General features: G+C 47.0%; 1 protein-coding gene across 1 annotated transcript in view; it reads left to right on the top strand.

Moving 5' to 3' along the window:
- The first annotated feature begins 1,925 nt into the window (after positions 1–1,925).
- LOC133339987 (uncharacterized) overlaps positions 1,926–20,098 on the top strand; it is an 18,400-nt gene continuing 227 nt past the window's right edge. Inside the window, exons 1-8 of the mRNA XM_061548090.1 lie at positions 1,926–2,001; positions 4,900–5,044; positions 6,733–6,886; positions 14,867–14,965; positions 15,775–15,802; positions 17,452–17,556; positions 18,109–18,362; positions 19,121–20,098. The exon at positions 19,121–20,098 is cut by the window's right edge and continues 227 nt beyond it. Coding sequence (XP_061404074.1) covers positions 1,926–2,001; positions 4,900–5,044; positions 6,733–6,886; positions 14,867–14,965; positions 15,775–15,802; positions 17,452–17,556; positions 18,109–18,362; positions 19,121–19,372 — 1,113 coding nt within the window. The 3' untranslated portion in view covers positions 19,373–20,098. The remainder of the gene's footprint in view (positions 2,002–4,899; positions 5,045–6,732; positions 6,887–14,866; positions 14,966–15,774; positions 15,803–17,451; positions 17,557–18,108; positions 18,363–19,120) is intronic.

The following is a 20,098-nucleotide window of genomic DNA, read 5'->3' on the forward strand; positions in this document are numbered from 1 at the left end:
TTTAATACTCTTGGATCTTTCGGTAAAGTCACGTAGAAGGGAAATAATAAAATTATAAAAAAATAAAACAATACAATTCTCACGACGTTTCGGCCACAAGACAAGCAGCCGTCCTCACAGCTGCTTGTGTTGTTTGTGTTGTGGCCGAAACGTGAGAATTTTATTATGTTTTATTTGTATTATTTCCCTTCTACGTTACTTTACCGAAAGATCCAAGAACATGAATCCCTGCAGTCACGAAAGCTTTAAATCGAAAGAAAACAACTTGATTTGAATGCTTTGTTGAGCAGGGAATGCTTTATTGAGTTTGTGGGTTGAATCTATCTGTGCAGAGTTGTGTTATTTCCCCATATGAGGTGGGGTCTCTCTGGGTTCCACTCACACAAACATATCAATGCAATGGGACCTTTCTGAAAAAGCTGTATTTAGACTCAATGAGGCTTTCCTGGGTAACTAGTTAATATTGTAATGATTATCATGAGTGATAATGAAGTTCACTTGAGTGCTATTAACAGCATTCTTTGGTTATTTCGATAAGTCACGTAGATAGAAAAAATATAATAATAAAAGTAAAAAAATAAAACTACGACGTTTCAATCACAAGCGATCGTCTTTTTTTTCCTGAAGACGATCGCTTGTGTTGTGATCATAACGTCATAGTTTATATTTTTTGTTATTTACTTTTATTATTATTTTCCGAAAGAACCAAAGAATATGAATTCCTGCAGTCACGAAAGTTTTAAGCCATTAATAGTACTATATTTTAATGAAGACTATTTTAGTGGGTTGTTTGGAAAAAAGTGTCCATTCTCAAAACTTTTTGACGGGCCCTCATACAGAAATGATATTACAATCTTATATGGAGATTGCGAGTCAGAGTGTTGTGAATAGTGGACTGAACGTATGGTGCCATCATTATCTTGTTGTTGTGTAAAAACATAAAGGCCTATTTGGTGGGTAACATTATGAAAATGGAGGAAGTTAGTCATTGTTGTTAAGAAACAAAATCCAATATGGGTGGATCAGAGGAGTAAAATCGTAGATGATAGGAACTGCAATATTGTGGAGTTCTGGTATAATGAGTTGTAGTATATATGAATCTTATGTCACCTTATGGTATGCTTTTGTGAGTACACATATGACATGGGTGTAATGCGCGTGACCTTTGTCTTTTGTTTCAGATGTGTGAGAGCAACTCCGCTGCGAGTCATGGTGCTGGGAGAATTGCCTTTACCATCGATGGCACTTCACCAGCATACGTCTCAAGCCCACCTCAATCCGATAGAGTTACTAGAGTGAAAAAACGAATCTCTTGTGATGTCTGTGGGAAAACATTCCAACTGGCATGGTGCCTAGATTCCCAAATGAGAAAGCACAAGAAGACCCGTGACCAATGGTGCGGCATCTGCGGACAATGCTTTGATCAGCCAGGCAAATTCACAAAGCATATGGAGACCCACGAAAAGAACTACATGATAAAGGGTGCACCAGGTTTGGTGAATAACCGCAGTTTTGCCAATGCGGTGTTGAATCCACCGTCGCCCTATGAGATGTGCTCAGTCTGCGGATTTGTGTGTCATATTGAAATCCTGAAAACTCACAAAAGTCTTCACGCACAGTTCTTGTACAGACCGAAGCCTGAACATGATTACGCTTCGACAGAAGATAGCGGCGTTAAGATAAATTACGTGAAATTCAATTTTCTTGAATACTTTGGCTTAGTTCCACGTCAAGAAACTGCTTCACAAGTCAGTGAGAATAAACCATACGCTGCTCTCGATCCTATTACGAGCATGAAAGTGTTGATTGCCTTGCAACAGAAGAAGGAAAAGCGAAGTGGACCTAAGTCTGTTAAAAGTAAAAAGACCACCACCAGCGGAAACAATTGCAGCAGTAGCAACAGCCAGAATTCGGACATCAAGAGGATGGACTGCACGGAAGCAGGAGGCTGCGTTGAGAAGAGCATCCCCAAGGTGGATGAACCCAACCTGGAATCTTTGGGTACGTAATGCACACTACATTTCATTTGGATGTAATTGATAGTTTCACAAATTAAGTAATGTATGCATATGTTGACCATATTTGTATGCCTGTGTTGAGGAGTCTAGAGATGTGATGTGGTGCTGCTAGGATGTTGTGTTAAACTCTGGGTTTCAGCCACTTACCCATGATTAAACTGGCTTCTCATTAATGGTCTCATCCCAGTTACCAAACACTTCCAGCAAACACTTCTGATGTCGCGTGTCATGTAGGAAATTGCAATAACCTCCTAGTGGATAAAAAACGGTCACGAAGGGATGTCATGAGTAGTGCAATGATATCTCCTTCCACGAGCTGTTCTCTTACATGAGGTGGTTCACTGCTGTGTGAGAGTTGCACAGGGATACTTCATCTCATGACATGGTGCCAATAGCACCATTGGAATAGAACTGAACAAAATACATTGTTTGCCAAATTCCAAAAAGTATCTGTTAATTTTAGATTTGAAGCTTTCGTGACTGCAAGGATTCATATTCTTAGGTTTTTTCGGTAAAGTCACGTAGGTAAAACATTAAAATTAATAAAAGTAAAATAAAATAAAAATCACGACGTTTCGGAGGCAACACAAGCTTCCGTCTTCAGGTGGAACCGTCACAGCCACGACAGCTGTATCAAGTAAATGAGAGATTGCAGGAGCTACCACTCCGTTTATATAATGGTTGGAGAGGGGGGGAAGGGCCAAGTACAGCACACGTTTTATTCATATGGTAAGGTGAGGCTTAAGAGGGTGAGCCTTTGTTATGGAGAGGTACGGTTTGTGACTCAACCTGGCCTACCTAACAATAGGGTGAAAAGGAGAAAACAACTAAACATGGTAAAACAAGCCTGGCTGTCTATCAATAACCTGTAATAGTTGTCTGTCAAATAAGATTGGCCAAATAAGTGTAGTTAAATCTTTTTTGCATGGTTAATCACATCTTTCCAATGATTACTCAGTTTGTAACCATCATCACGGTTGAAATTATGTCTGTGTTTGTATATTTGTATGGCTTCGTGTACAAACCTTTGATGGTAGCCAGGAGGTTTGTTGAGAACCTTGGTCTCGGAAAAGACAATTTCATGAGAGCCCACCGAGTTGTAGCAATGATCGGCAACGGCCGAAGAATCAGTTCTGCCGTGTTTCAGATCTGACTTGTGCTCGCGGACACGATCAGAAACATGACGTTTCGTTTCTCCAATGTAGCAATCACCACAAATGCAACTCAATTTGTAGACTCCAGGATACTGTAAGTCAGGAACGACATCCTTCACAGATGGAATCAGATCACGGATTTTATGCACTGTACTGAATCGGACTTGGATCTTATGTTTGTTTAGAATTTTGGAGATCTTTTTGGTCACGTCTGCTATGTATGGTAACGTGATAGTTTTGGTCGGAGTTTCATGTGGCTGTGTCTGTGTGGTGGGAGAAACAGCTTGGCGGATAGTGCGGTCAGAGTATCCATTCATCCTGAGGGCCCGATGTACATGTCTTAATTCACCGGCCAGGTGGTGTCAGAAATGCCATGGGCTCTGTGGTATAGCGTTTTGATGAGAGAATTCTTTTGAGATGGGTGGTGGTGGGAATCCGGTTTCAAGTAGGAATCTGTGTGGGTGGCTTTCCTGGAGACAGAATTTCCCAAGGATCCGTCAGGCCTCCTCTGCATCAGAACTGATTCTTCGGCCGTTGCCGATCATTGCTACAACTCGGTGGGCTCTCATGAAATTGTCTTTTCCCAAGACCAAGATTCTCTCCAAACCTCCTGGCTACCATCAAAGGTTTGTACACGAAGCCATACAAATATACAAACACAGACATAATTTCAACCGTGATGATGGTTACAAACTGAGTAATCATTGGAAAGATGTGATTAATCATGCAAAAAAGATTTACCTACACTTATTTGGCCAATCTTATTTGACAGACAACTATTACAGGTTATTGATAGACAGCCAGGCTTGTTTTACCATGTTTAGTTGTTTTCTCCTTTTCACACTATTGTTAGGTAGGCCAGGTTGAGTCACGAACCGTACCTCTCCATAACAAAGGCTCACCCTCTTAAGCCTCACCTTACCATATGAATAAAAAGTGTGCTGTACTTGGCCCTTCCCCCCCTCTCCAACCATTATATAAACGGAGTGGTAGCTCCTGCAATCTCTCATTTACTTGATACAGCTGTCGTGGCTGTGACTGTTCCACCTGAAGACGGAAGCTTGTGTTGCCTCCGAAACGTCGTGATTTTTATTTTATTTTACTTTTATTAATTTTAATGTTTTACCTACGTGACTTTACCGAAAAAACCTAAGAATATGAATCTGTTAATTTCTTAACCGGGGTCATTTTTTATAACCAAGTGGGTCAATTTAGGCAACATTGTTAAATGTATAGACCGAGTCATTTGCATAATTGGAACTTCCTCTTCATTGTACTAACACCTAACATCCATGCACATTTACTCGTTCTATTACAGGTCATTATTGCGTAATTAATGAGCTGTAAAAGAATCATCTGGCTCAACCACCTCAATGTCAAATTATAGTTGGTGCTTTGCATCAACATCAGCCATACAAAAAAGTGCAAAATGTTGGGGCTTCAAAATAAGCCCCAAAAATGTGTTCTTCTGATATTTTTCAGGAAATCAGTATCTTGCTTTTCTGCTATTTGTATTGAACTTCTTTTGCACCATACATAGCCAACCGTGCTAATCGGAGGTATTTGTTTCTGGCCATTTGGCATTTTGGGCCTTTGGGCTTGTGGTCAGCAACCTTGATTATTAAAATGTCCCAGACATAGTGATGCTATGGCATCCACTGCATGGTGATAAATAAATGATGGATTAGCGCATGTGTGTGCTCAATGGTGGATGTCTTGTGTTCCAGAGGAAAAGCTCTTCCCGTGCAGTGACTGCTCATACGGAGCGACGCAGAAGTCAAAGCTCAAGAGACACATCCTGAGTGTTCACCACCTGCCCTTCGATAGCGCGCTGGACTCCAACTACCCCAAAAAGAGAAGGCGGCTGGTTGGGTGCCGAGACAGCAGCTTAACTCATATGGAGCGTGCACGATGCACACGTAGAACTCACTGATGATTTATTTCATCCTGAGGCTGAGGTACCATGTGTGGAGCGATGAACTCAAGGTTTTGAGCAGCGGACATTTCCATAATGAAATTCCGTCACGTTCACTGCTGCGAGGTTACATCTATTGCCGTATATTTTTTAGATAATTGCTGTATTTTTTTGTATACAATATATTAATAAAGTGTCCTAATTTCATAACAAAGTTTATTGGGTTAGATCTCGTAAGTATTAATGTGTCGTCACCCTCCACCACCTGACAGCCAATTAGTAAGGAATATGTCACGTAAACAAAACTCCACTTAGTTGCTACTTCAGCCCACCGGTGTTTTGGAGAGTAAATCCATAATTTGAGTACGACGTTTGCTGGTAATTATATCCAGCATCATCGGGCGATTTGCCAGAATAGTGAAGCCATCCGCCTGCTTCCGGTTTTAAATAGAGAAAGACGATGTCATCACTGAACCCATCACGTGCAGAAATCAGAGGCGGGGGAGGGTGGTTATTGAAATTATAATTGATTAGTAATAATTTAATTAGTATGTTTTCTCTATAAGTAATGATAAATGGAAGATGTCTTCTTCTTCCACGCGTTTGTTCAACTCACGTGGGGTCCGTCATCCTTGCCACCTTCTCCACACTACCCCATCCCGCGCCATCTCTCCCTCCGCTCCTCGGGCCACTACATTCGACCGCATCACCACATCGCCCCGCCTCTTCTTCTGCCTTCCTCTTGATGTCCTCATCTTACAATTACAATTACTTAATAATACGCTTCCAGACCGCACTAAGCCTGTAGCTGTCAGACTGGTTAAAATAATTAAAATTTTCTCAGTTGCAATGGATTCTTGAATTAGTCTTGGCCAATAATAATTCGTTTTACACAACACCTCATCGTTATGAAAATCATATGAGTGTCCTTGTTGGGAAGCATGTTCTGCAACTTCTGACAGTTATGTTTGAGAGTATTTAATATTTATTTGATGTTCTTTTAGTCTCATGCTCATGTTCCATCCCGTCTGTCCAATATCACATCTGCCACATAAGCAATTAATCCGATACACACCATCTGTTGATAACTTAGGCAATTCATCTTTAGTACAAGATACAATTTTTTGAATTTTGTGTACCGTGCCAAATCTTACTTAGATTTTTTGCTTTTCCAAAACTCGAGCTAATTTGTCAGTTACTCCCACGATATGTGGTATTTTAAAGTTTTAATAACCTGATCACTTTTAGCAGTATTGCTGTTCGATCTTGGTTTGGCATTCAATGCTCTGTTAATTTGAGCATTATTGTAGACATTTAATCTTAGTGCTTATTTGACGTGTTTAATTTCTCTCCTCAGACATTCACCATCTGACACTGTTTTAGTCCAATGTATGAGCATCTTGATGAGAGAGGATTTATGTGCGGGGTGATGATGCGAATCTGCATTCAGATAGGCATCAGTGTGCATTCCCTTTCGGTAAAAGTTTTCCACGTACAGATTCGTTATAGCAGGAGATAAAGGAGAGCCCATTGCTGCTCTTTCCTTTTGTTTAAAGAAATTACCTCTCCATAGCAAATAAGTCTGATAGAGGCCACACAGGACGGGGGGGGGGGGGGTTATTGTTGTGTTTGTTGCTGCAAGCAGACAGCACGCAATGGAGAGCTTGCTCAGAGCGGAGCTGGGCACGGACTCGGCGAGGCCGCTGGGCGCTTCGGCCTGGGGAGGCTGCATCAGCGCCGGGCAGAGCTACGAGACGGGGCGCGGACACGTGTTCACCAAGAGCAACGCCAAGAGCAGGGCACCCTCCTTTCCGCCTCCTCACCTCGCCTCCACTACGCCTCCTCACCACGCCACCTCACCTCCTCACCACGCCACCTCACCACGCCACCTCACCACGCCACCTCACCACGCCACCTCACCACGCCACCTCACCACGCCACCTCACCACGCCACCTCACCATGCCACTTCACCTCCTCACCATGCCACCTCACCACGCCACCTCACCATGCCACCTCACCACGCCACCTCACCACGCCACCTCACCTCCTCACCACGCCACCTCACCACGCCACCTCACCACCACGCCACCTCACCATGCCACCTCATCACGCCACCTCACCTCCTCACCACGCCACCTCACCACGCCACCTCACCACGCCACCTCACCTCACCACGCCACCTCACCACGCCACCTCACCTCACCATGTCACCTCACCACGCCACCTCACCACGCCACCTCACCACGCCACCTCACCACGCCACCTCACCACGCCACCTCACCACGCCACCTCACCATGCCACCTCACCTCACCACGCCACCTCACCACGCCACCTCACCACGCCACCTCACCACGCCACCTCACCACGCCACCTCACCACGCCACCTCACCACGCCACCTCACCATGCCACTTCACCTCCTCACCATGCCACCTCACCACGCCACCTCACCATGCCACCTCACCACGCCACCTCCCTCACCACGCCACCTCACCACGCCACCTCACCACGCCACCTCACCATGCCACCTCATCACGCCACCTCACCTCCTCACCACGCCACCTCACCACGCCACCTCCTCACACGCCACCTCACCTCACCACGCCACCTCACCACGCCACCTCACCTCACCATATCACCTCACCTCACCACGCCACCTCACCACGCCACCTCACCACGCCACCTCACCACGCCACCTCACCACGCCACCTCACCACGCCACCTCACCATGCCACCTCATCACGCCACCTCACCTCCTCACCACGCCACCTCACCACGCCACCTCACCACGCCACCTCACCTCACCACCACGCCACTCACCACGCCACCTCACCTCACCATATCACCTCACCTCACCACGCCACCTCACCACGCCACCTCACCACGCCACCTCACCACGCCACCTCACCACGCCACCTCACCACGCCACCTCACCATGCCACCTCACCTCACCACGCCACCTCACCACGCCACCTCACCACGCCACCTCACCACGCCACCTCACCACGCCACCTCACCATGCCACCTCACTATGCCACCTCACCTCCTCACCTCACCATGCCACCTCACCTCCTCACCTCGCCACCTCACCACGCCACCTCACCTCAACACGCCACCTCGCCCCTCCTCACCATGCCACCTCACCTCACCACGCCACCTCACCTCACCACCTCACCTCCTCTACCTTCCTCTTCGCCTCCTCTGCACCGCCTCGCTTCAACCCTCATTCAGACCTATAATTAATGTGTATTTCCATGCAATCCAGTATCACTATTTTTTTCGCTGCGACTACTACTACCACCATGGTGAATGTTTCAGTCAACTTCACCTCGTTGATTCCCCCCTCCACCCACGTTAAGGGACTCGGTCTACCAGACACTTTGACCGCTTCGTCTCATCCACTCCGTGTTCAACCACCGCGCCACACTGCAATTCACAACAACGCACTCAACTAAACAACTCGGTCACCCACTCATCCAGTCACCCACGCAATCACCCTATCACCCACTCATCCAGTCAACCACTCATCCAGACAACCACTCATCCAGTCACCCATTCAATCACCCACTCATTCAGTCACCCACTCACCCAGTCACCCACTCACCCACTCATTCAGTCACCCACTCACCCACTCATTCAGTCACCCACTCAATCACCCTATGACCCACTCATCCAGTCACCCACGCATCCAGTCACCCACTCAATCACCCTATCACCCACTCATCTAATCACCCACTCATCCAGTCACCCACTGATCCGGTCACTGAATCAATCACCCTATCTGACACTCCTCCACTCGTTTACTCAAACACTCTCCCATTTACTCACTCACCCACTCACCACCATGCAGGTCACCTTACTCTTTTCAGCTTCATCAGTTTGCACTGCTCCACTCTGGAATCCCCACCGGTTTTCCTGTTTTCCCAAACTCTTGCAACAATAAACTTAATCAATTTAAGGAACGCGGTTCTTTTATCTTCATCTAATTACTCATTGGACAGTGATGTATTATTTTTTGTTGCTGGCTGCTTGGCGTTTTGTATTGTGTGGGGTTTGCATTGCTGTCAACCCCTTATCAGTGCCTACCTTATTACAGACCAATTCAGACCTTGGTCACCCCGTGCCCCTGATAAATATCAACGTACATCCAACAAAGTCCCATCACAAGGGTGAAATACACACAAATAGACTTAACAAAAATGTTGCCCGTATTTAAACGGCTGTATGCCGTATGGACCTGAAAACGAATTTCCCCCCAACAGAATACGGGTAAACCGTATGGGTTGACAGCTATGGGTTTGGTTGTGTTTGCGAGTCCAAGTTATAGGACTGCACCCTGGGTTGTGCGTGGTTCTCATTGGTGGGAGATTCCCTTCGCTGTGTTGCACGCCCAGTGGCTGGGGGCTGCCTGGGGCCAGTGACGTGTGAGCCGGTCCCAATGTGCACCGGCAAACATATACCGCCAGGTGGCCCCAGTGTTTATTCCCGTCTACACGTGGATATGTTAAGCCCATGTTAATCGAATGCTGGATGAGTCCCGCAATGAAGATACAATCAGTACATCCATTTTGCTTTTGGACTCCACCTGTTCCATTGGCGGCCGAATGCGAATCTAAATGTGCATACGTTGGAGACTGGTTTATGCGCATAGAAATCAAACCAATTGACCCACGACCTTTGCCCCATAAACTTTTGTAGAATTGTATATGTGCATTACAGCTACTTTCGCCCGATGGTTGGATGGCTATGTATGCCTGTAATCCAGGACTGCGTGGAGATGAGGATTGGTGGATCACAAAAATGTTGCGAAAACTCCCACCCCTTGGTCGTCAAGGAGGTATCATACCCTGGAGAAGGCGGTATCGAAAAATGTGGACTCCGCCTGTTCCATCTATATGTGATAGAGCGTTGCCCCACAATTTACTTGGATTTATCCAGGTGCTCCGATTTCCTCCAACATGTAAACACTCATTAATTAATCTTTATATATAGATGACCACAGAGCTTGGGCAGGAGTGGAAGGGGGGAGAGATTTGTTGCCAGCTCCTCACCATTTGACTGCTGACTTCCCTCGCGCCAAAATGAAGGAATACTGTGTGCGAGTTAAAATTATCACTTGAACGTAACTTGATGTTTCAATGAAAACAGCCGCTGAGATTTAATGCTGAGAATCAAAATTTTATTTTTCACATGCAGTTATACAATGTTGTTATTAATAGGCTTGTTTCCCTGGGAAACAAGCCTCTTTTTCAGGAGGGGCCTGCCAAGTCTTCGCAGGAGTAATTTGTATGTTTGGCTAGTACCAGTTACGTTGTATGTTTTTGTTGTTGTTTTGCTATGGGAGTAAACCCATGCAGAGAAAGGGACCATAATTAGGAAAGCGAAGCCAGGCACTCCTTCAGAAGATGTCATGCACGGGCGTGACCACTGCACCACCCTGCCGCCCAAACAAATGTAATTCAAGTAATGTACAACACTGGTAAATAAACCCTATTAGTATCAGCCGAATATCTGGACAATCTGGCATGTGTATAGCTGCATCGGTGTTTCTGTAAGTCGTGTTCAAATTGCCTGCTATTAATAATATTTTAAAGTACAGGTTGCCCACCTCTCGTTTCATTAGACTTACCGGTTGTGCTCATTATGTTTGTCACAGGTAATATGGCAAGGAAAATACTTCGCAGCACGAGTTGCAGCATCAGGACAATTGTGGTGACACACTTGACCCCTCTACACAGGTTGCAGTTGAGAGTCAATGCTGTGATGTTGTGCGATTGGTGCAAGCGACCCATCATTGTGTTTTGATGTTGAGCGGTTAAAATTGCACTCTTGTGGGGTGAGGTCAAGGCCGATGACTGGTTCCAGCGATATCAAGATCAGCATTTTGAAGAGGCTCGCGAATGATGATACTGGGCAGTTGGGTGCAGTCTCCCTCCATTAACAACAGAGGGCAGAGGAGCGACGCTCACAACAATTGGCGGAGCACTGGGCGTATACAACGCATCGAGTTGGCAGCAAGTTTATCTCAGGGAGTTAACACAACTGGGTCTGTCCCGCGTGTTCACGCTAAGCGCGTTTTCACAACAACGCTTTTCGCACAACGCGGAACGCGCACCGCCATAACGCGACTTCTGAGCCGTCGACGGCGAACTACTTTCTTGAGCTGCGCGGTTGAGCGAGATGATAGGGTAACGCGGTGGTGTCCCTTCAAGTTATTTGTACCCCATTCTGACTGGACATTCATTACGGGGGAAATAGTTTTCGCTTAACGCGGCACTTTTTAGGAACGCATCTACCGCGTTAAACGAGGACTTGCCGTACAGGTGCTGTGCACACTGCACACTGTACTCTGAATCAAAATCTATATTGACCATCAAGCTCGCATTCACAGATGTCCAGTAAGGGGCGGTGGTGGGGGGGCCACCAAGTGACAGAAACACAGCTGGTGCGTGGAGGAGACCGCGAGGGCGCCAACGTCCTCCGCGCAACGCCGCCCCCCCCACTGCCCCCCCACTGCCTCCCCCCACGCTGCCCCCCCCCCACTGCCCCCCCCCACTGCCCCCCCCACTGCCCCCCCCCACTGCCCCCCCCCACTGCCCCCCCCCACTGCCCCCCCCACTGCCCCCCCCACTGCCCCCCCCACTGCCCCCCCCCCACTGCCCCCCCCCACTGCCCCCCCCCACTGCCCCCCCCCACTGCCCCCCCCACTGCCCCCCCCACTGCCCCCCCCACTGCCCCCCCCACTGCCCCCCCCCACTGCCCCCCCCACTGCCCCCCCCCACTGCCCCCCCCACTGCCCCCCCCACTGCCCCCCCCACTGCCCCCCCCACTGCCCCCCCCACTGCCCCCCCCCACTGCCCCCCCCACTGCCCCCCCCACTGCCCCCCCCCACTGCCCCCCCCCACTGCCCCCCCCACTGCCCCCCCCCACTGCCCCCCCCCACTGCCCCCCCCACTGCCCCCCCCCACTGCCCCCCCCCACTGCCCCCCCCACTGCCCCCCCCCACTGCCCCCCCACTGCCCCCCCCACTGCCCCCCCCACTGCCCCCCCCACTGCCCCCCCCACTGCCCCCCCCACTGCCCCCCCCACTGCCCCCCCCCACTGCCCCCCCCACTGCCCCCCCCACTGCCCCCCCCACTGCCCCCCCCACTGCCCCCCCACTGCCCCCCCCACTGCCCCCCCCACTGCCCCCCCCACTGCCCCCCCCACTGCCCCCCCCTCTGCCTCTGCCCGCCTCGCTCCGTGCACGCGAGGCGCCAACCCGTGACGCGGGCACTGTACGCGCCGCGTCACACAGTCGCACACTCATTAATAGTCACACTTTTACTTGTGTTTATGGTCACCGTCATTAAAGGTGAGTTAAATACTACTACTACACAATGTGTGCATTAATGTATACACGTGCAGTGTTTATGTTTACACGTGACAGTAGTTTGTGCCCTTGAGCCCTTTCTTCCTCATGAGCTTTTAATGCATCCACAACCGTAATTATTGCGCTTTTGTTAATCATTAACATTTGGTCAGGAATAATAATATACTTAAGATATATAATCAAGCTACGATATTTTGAAAAACACCATGGCAAATTGTGGATATTATATTGTGCGATATGTACCATTTAATCGCAAGAACTCATAATAATGACTCGTGTTGAGTGTTTAATATGCAAGCAATGAGCCCACCACAGGTTCGGAAATGTTAGAATGGAAGCAATGAAATTAATGAAAATCTTTTACTCTGCCATTTGATTTTACATTACGACTCTTCAAATGGCTTTGGATGTAGTAAGCAGTATTTGAAATTGTTTAAACGTCCTGTATTCTCTTACAACATGTTTTGTATTCCTAGGCATTACATGTGTACTAAAGATTCAGACTAATTGTAAATCTAATGGCACCACTTTAATCGATGTCCGTTAATTTTTGTAGACGTGGTAAGGTTTCGAGACACTCGGCGATGTGAATGAGGTGGGGCTGCGTGAAATGCAGTCCGTGTCCTTGTCCATTTGTCTTCATTCCAACGTCAACTTTTGTTCTGTCTGTCTCTGTCATTAATGCCACATGGCCACACTACTTCTTAGTTCTTGCAAGGTAAGCTGAAGTAATTTTCTTTTCGACATATGTCCCACCCAATTTTGTAATAATGTTCCAGTTTCTCTATTTGTTGTAAAATATAGATTTAAATAAATACATATTTAAATAAATATATATATTTAAAATCCACAAATCTGGCCTGATAATGCTGATTGTAATTACTGTCGAAACGTCGTGCTCAGATTGTAATGTTGTCGCTTTGCTCTCCAACACACAACCGGTGTGCTGTACTTGAAACGAATTGGCATGTTCTGTTTACGTGACAAACATTACTAATTGGCTGTGTCGGGTGGTGGTGGGTTTAACAACATATTTACCCGATCTAACCCAAACCCCCAAAAACCTGTACTGTATTGTGAAAAAAAAATACTTTCCCCCTTTTTCGTTTTGGACAGTTTCAAATCTCTAACGTCTTTCAAATAGTTCTGATGTACGGTGCTACATTTCAAATTACGCTTATGTTTGCAACGGGTTGTTTAAGATATATTAAAATGGTGTAGATTCACGTTTAAACTCGCTTCCAAACCGCATTCAGCATTTTCTTTAGCAGTCATCCGTAACCACAATTTGTACATCGATGCACTACCCATTTGACTGGGTTATTGACCTTGACTTTTAAATGTTAATGTTATTGAGTGTGACAAATCCTAAAGAGCGGCGTTTGAGTCGTCGACCCTATTTATGTTATATTCACATCTGAAACGCCTGTGCACATGTATGTAATCTGATTACACACTCTCCTACTTGTTCATCAACTCTCTTCGTGGTGTAGATTTGATGGCTTGTATAGCAACCATAAACAAATACAATAACCCATAGTCCGGGTGACTCATAGTCCGTGACTCACTATGCCAGTGGCCCAGGTTTCACTCTCAACTCTCTACCTGTGTGGCATGAATAAAACGTACCTGTAAATATCCTAAGTAAGTTTGACCTGACATTATTGCACAACAATTGCACAGCCACCATGGGATGTTTATCCTCCAATGTGTATCTTGCTTTGACCTGAATTATATAAAAGTGCAGCTCTGCAATTGCTTGGTCACACCACCGCTGGTGACCTTCATGAGAGCGAACTCTTTACGAGTATTTGGTCTACTTATCCATATAACAATAGGTTTTACCCTTTTTGGCAATACAACAGGTGTCAAGATGTTAAAACACCAAACAGAATCCTTATTCAAGGAATCCTGTCTGCATTAACCACACGTACTTGTGGTGAACATGCAAACATGCTCTGATAATATATGCATTGTCTTTGAAACGGATTGGTCCACACATCCCATATTCTACTTTTCCATCTTGACCAGATGTGTTGGAAGAGCTGGCTGAAACCCACACTTTGCTGCATCACACACGACTTGCCGATCAGCTGTGGTGTACCCATTAAGCGACCTCTGGTCTGTGAGTTCAGTATACAAACCATTAACAGCATGGCAGCTTTCTAATTTTCTTGTGTGACAATTAACATGTGTCATCTCTTGCACAGCCTGAAGTAAGTATTGGCGTAAGGGAAGGAAATTATTACTCACCCACCTGCATCTGCCTTGTGCTCCCAGACACCTAAGGACCTTACTACCGCTGTGAGAAATTGACGGGCGTAGACTGCTGCATGGCGATTATGTATTCACGTCGTTCCTGCTGTTTTCCTCTTTTGCTAGGCAATTGGTGTGCCAACACCTCAAGATGCAGTTCCTGAAGGACGTGGGCATTCGGAACATGTTCGTTTTGCCTGCGATGAATGAGTTTGTCCGAACACACAGGGAAGTCACACTGTTCATCGAGGTGCGTTTCCCATGTTTATTTAACTCGATTTGTCATCTGTTTGCAAGGTCATGCTGTGCCCAGAGGTCACCCACTGAGTTTTTTTTTACCGTAACATTACCATCACTTGGGATTGGTGATCGATTCAACAGGGCAAAACTATTTGTAAGTTGTGTAAACATGGCAACGTGATAATTGTCAGACCACGGAGGACCTTCAGAATGCTGAGTGTGATCTTGAAATTGATCCTGGACTGGTTCGGGGAATATTTGAACAATTCGAATATTGGAGCGATATCGTCTTGCATACGGGTCTCAGTGAGAAGTCTGCCAGCGGTTTTTTGAGTCCATAATCGAGATTTTTGGGTTAGAGCACATAAACATGCACTCAATAATACATGTAAATATGCACTATTTATGTGACCTAGCCCAAAAATCTCGATTACGGATAATATTGGTCGCGAAGGCCTTCGTTTTAAGACTTGTTTTTTGAGTCATCTGGAGTGTGATGATGAAACTTATCGGGAGGCCATAGATGAGACGTGGGGGGGGGGGGGGAGAGAGTTGCAGTTGTTGAGCCTATTGGAGCGAGTTACAGCATCGTTGTCCTCTCCGACAATGGCATTGCTTCTCTCCTTCGCAGAGGAGGTAGCTGAGCAGTTTGTCTGTCTGCTGAGCCACGCAAGTAAGATGGCAGAGCCCCTGGGCCTAACCGCGCTGTCACGCGTGGAGATGCAGCTTGCCAAGCACTTTGACTCGCGTGACCTTCCCAGCCTGGGCCTCAGCTCTTTCTTGGACATCCTCGATCGCAACACCCAGGTGCATACGTAGCATGCATGGGCCCACCCGCCTCCAGCTGGTAAGAGGCAGTACAGCAAGTAGGTGTGCGACACTGCCCATGCAAAGTTTGTGTGTACTTTCCGCCTCCGAGTGGCACTCAATGTTAAGTTTGTTTCCGAAATTGTGCGCGGTAATATTAGTTTATTATTATGAACTTAAAACTCATTTGTCGATAACTCGAATACGTTTAAGTGTTATGTAATCACTGCCAATGCAGAGCACAACAAAGTATCAGATAAGATGCATGGGTTTTCTCTTGTCACTCTTAAAAAATAATTGTGAATATTGGCAAACATCCCAAAGGTAGATATTGAAAAACACCTTTAAAAGTGAGTGTACAGTGGTGACATTAACGAAAAATGTATACAAAGTGGCCGGGTGGCTCAGAGATCAAAGCGGTGTGTTGGCAATAATGAGATTCTGGGTTTGAATCTGGATTTAGACCGCTTGGGTTGCAACTGAGTTGTCAAGTCCAGCAAGTTGATCGTCCCAGCCCCGTCACCAGCGACTGTACAAAACTAAAATACTCTTCAACTTGGTTTTGCACTTAATTATCCTCATTTCATCTCTGAGAATAGCAATTTCAGCTTGACTCTCGTGCATTGCACAATCTCATAACACAGCTAATGTGAAAGTGTTGGCTCCTATTGTGTAAAAGATAAAAGGCCACCCACAGCATTTTAATGACACACAGCCTTCCACGGTTATGCGAGCTTTACGAATGGATTATTTATTCGTCTCTTGACATGACGCCGATAGCGCATTTGGAAAACTAAAATTGAGAACGAATTTTGTTTTAATAGGCAAACTTAAATCTGTATAATTGTATCAGTTTTCATGCTCTGCATTGTGCGAAGCAGCTCCATGTGTATCGTTTAGCTTTAAGCCAGTGTGGCAGCCTCGACACCGCAGACTGGATGTGCCAGCGGAAAAGGGCCGTGGACTGCGCTGTGGGGCAGCACTACGGCGTGCATTCCTGCCGCAGCCTTGGACACGGCCAAGGTTGCGGCAGGTTGCTTTATATGGCACATAGTTTGAGTAAACCTTCATCATGAATGTCGCCTTCAGGAAAAACATTTGGATTTAATAATTGACTGTACGCGCTTTGATCGTAAAAAAGAGTTGTGCTAGTTAATATTAAGAGCGCGATACATCGGTTAATCGATTTAAGTTGGTGGCAAGGTACATTGTTGAGGTTTCTTCAGTCACTCTCAACTGCACTCGTATTGTTTAGAGACCTCAACAATGTACCTTGCCACCAACTTAAGTCCCGATTCTCCTAAAATCCGGAAAAACGCTGGCGAACTGAGTGGAACAACGTGGACGTCCAGAATAATCACCTCATTAGAGACCCATACATTGCACCTCCTGGCTTTGACATTCCTCCATCAACTGCCCCAGAACAGCTACAAGCCAATGATCACATCTCCTTCGTAAATAGAAAATGTAAGTCAAGCCACAGTGTGATTGTGACCATGCAACCCAAGCTATGCACGTTATAGTGTAGCACGTTGTAGTATAGTATAGCACGTTATGTAAGAGCAAATATAATGTGGCACACAAATTGAAAACAATCTTATTTAAAATGTAAAAAAATATATATCGAGCTTTATTTATTTTTGTCTTTCGTTTGTCAGGCATTCAAACCTGCTGCTGCTACTGTTTCAGACTCTGACGTGACCAATGGCAGTGAGGAGGAGGAGAGTGGATCCGTGGAGTCCGAGGCCAAGTCAGATTCTGAGTCCGAGTATGAAGAGACCTCCGACTCGTCCGGTAGCTATGACACTGATACAGCCGCACTCAGGGGGCAGCAGTGGTGCTCACAGAGCTCGTGCATCGCTTGCTTTAGTGCACCGCATCACAGAGATGTTACTGGGTTCAAGAGTCGTGCTTTCACAAGAGGTGAAATCAGGTCCCCAAGTGTAGAGAGCTCATTGTCTGAACCCCCCAAACCAATGACTGCCCCTGACCTTCCCTCCCTCCCCTCCCCTCCCTCCCTCCTTCTTTATGAGTAATGTAATGGATTGGCGTAATTCAGGAGTCAATTCTTATTTTTGTCTCATTTGTATTGTTGCTCATTGTTTCCCCATCTTGTTGCACCGTTATGTTTGTAACCATTACCGTAAGTGTAACATATCATTTGAACTTGATTTGCATAAATCGTCACCTATGTATTCTCAAAAGGACACCTCCATGAATGTATAATAAGCATAAAGAGTATTTTTAAATGCATGGATTAATGCATGATTGCATGCCTGCTGCTCAGACCATGGTTTGTGATGATCGATGATGATGACATTGTAACCGAATGAAAGTGAAATCCAGGGGATGAAGAGGATTGCCAGAAGTTCGCCCTTGCACCTTCGACCTACGAGGTGGAGGGGAACATTGACGAGGCGGAGGAGAAGAAAGACGAGGTGGTGGAGGAGGTCGCCTCGGGCATAGTGGCCGACGCGGATGGAGCAGCCGTGTCCGAGGGTGAGGGGACAGCCGAGACGACAAACGCCGACGGAGACGTGGGGGAGGGAGAGGAGGCCAACGGTGGAGGATCCGTGCAGAGCCATCGTGGAGGACATCCGGTGAGGAGCTGCCTCCACGCCAGCGTGCATCGCAACCGAGCAAGCCGTACGCTCGGCAGCAGGATCGGCCAAACAGTTAGCTGCAGGACTCTCCTTGTGAAAAAGGTTTCTTGAGACTCACAATGATTGAGTCCACATTATGATGATGATATGTGTCATGTGTACTCTGGCTTAGTTAACGTAGGTGGACAGTGCATTGTGCCTTTGCAGAGGATCAAGTACGTATGTTGAACTGCTTTCGCACCGTACGTAGACAACCGTGCTAATCGGAGGTGCGGGGGAAGGACAACAAACTAAACACAAAAAGCAGTTCATGAGTAATGTCAAGAAACAGACAAAAATCTATTCATTGCTACATCTGAATGGGCTCCATTTCTTAAGTGTATGGCTTTGGCCTATCACATTTCAGCCTAAAAAACCACAAAAAAACGATCTCTGCTAATGGTCAGATGTATTGGAGACATTCAGATGTAATATCTGAATCTCTGCAATAGTGTCCGGATGATCCAAAAGCACTTCAGAAAATAACCTGGCAAATGTGATGTACCTTCTGTGGTTCTCCCAATAGTGGGGTCACATGACCTTGGGTGACGTCACTTGTTAGCAGACACGGTAAATGGTCACACAGTCCAAATAATCCGAAATTGTCCTGTAATTGTCTTAAAAAATCCTAAAATATTGTAAGCCATGCAGTTTCGGATGTTTATAATTAATTTGATTAATAGGGGAACGCATCCCTGGCCATTTACCTTGGCCAGGGATGCCTGTCTTTACAGGCGGAGTGCAGGAGGCGCGAGTTTGGGATCGGCATTAAGTTGAGCAAGGACGCAGCGCAGCTCATGGAGGTGCAGCAGAGCATCTGTCCTCGGAGCTCTCCAGCAAAGACACGCACTTCGTCCTGGAGCTTGTGCAGGCGAGACGCTCTGCCTGCGCTCTTGCAAATCCGCGCACCCACGCACACCTACACACACCAACAACAACGAACGTCATTCGCCACTAAGTGGCGGTGACGTCACCTCGGCGCTTGTGCCAGGCTATGTGCATGGTAAGCTCACGTGAAGTGTCGAACGCCCGCTGGCAGGAGGTCACGGGACAGACCCAGGTGCCATGGGTCGACTGACAGATTACTGGACGATGCACCACCTGGGCATCTGGGCTACATGACCCAGCCAACGCAGCCTTGCCTGCCGGAGGAGGTCACTGATGGAACTTTGTCCAGATCTTTCAAGGAGTTGTGAGCTCCTCACACAATCCAGCCTGGTTAAAACCATTGATCGTAAACCGACCAGCCTAAATGTTTGTAACCGGGAAAGATGTTCCATTAGGTGGGTCCATGGTTCACAAACATAAAGAAGGGAGGGCGTGACCGTGGCCGAGAAGACCCGAAGCTTCGTGTGGAGCGACACACCAGATAGCTTCCACACAGCGTTACGCAGCCAATGAAAAGATAATGCCGCTCGACTGATTTGGAGTGAGACCTCCTGTCAAACCGGAGCCAGTCATGAGCACACTGCCCATGTATGGAAAACTCTCCACTTTCTCCACAACTGCCCCATCACCTATTGGAAGTTGTGGGGGTTAAGTGTCTGATGGCACAAAATACCCAGGCAGGTGCTTAGTTTTGGTCGGGCTGATGATAAGGCACCACCTCTTCGTGGCATGCTCCAGGTTCAGCAGCAGCACTTCCAATTCCTCCTCTGAGTGAGCAGCAATCACCAGATCATCAGCATACATAA

The sequence above is a fragment of the Lethenteron reissneri genome, unplaced genomic scaffold, assembly GCF_015708825.2.
Source record: "Lethenteron reissneri isolate LAM-NWPU_2019-01 unplaced genomic scaffold, ASM1570882v1 scaffold_619, whole genome shotgun sequence".
In the NCBI taxonomy this organism is placed as follows: domain Eukaryota; kingdom Metazoa; phylum Chordata; class Hyperoartia; order Petromyzontiformes; family Petromyzontidae; genus Lethenteron; species Lethenteron reissneri.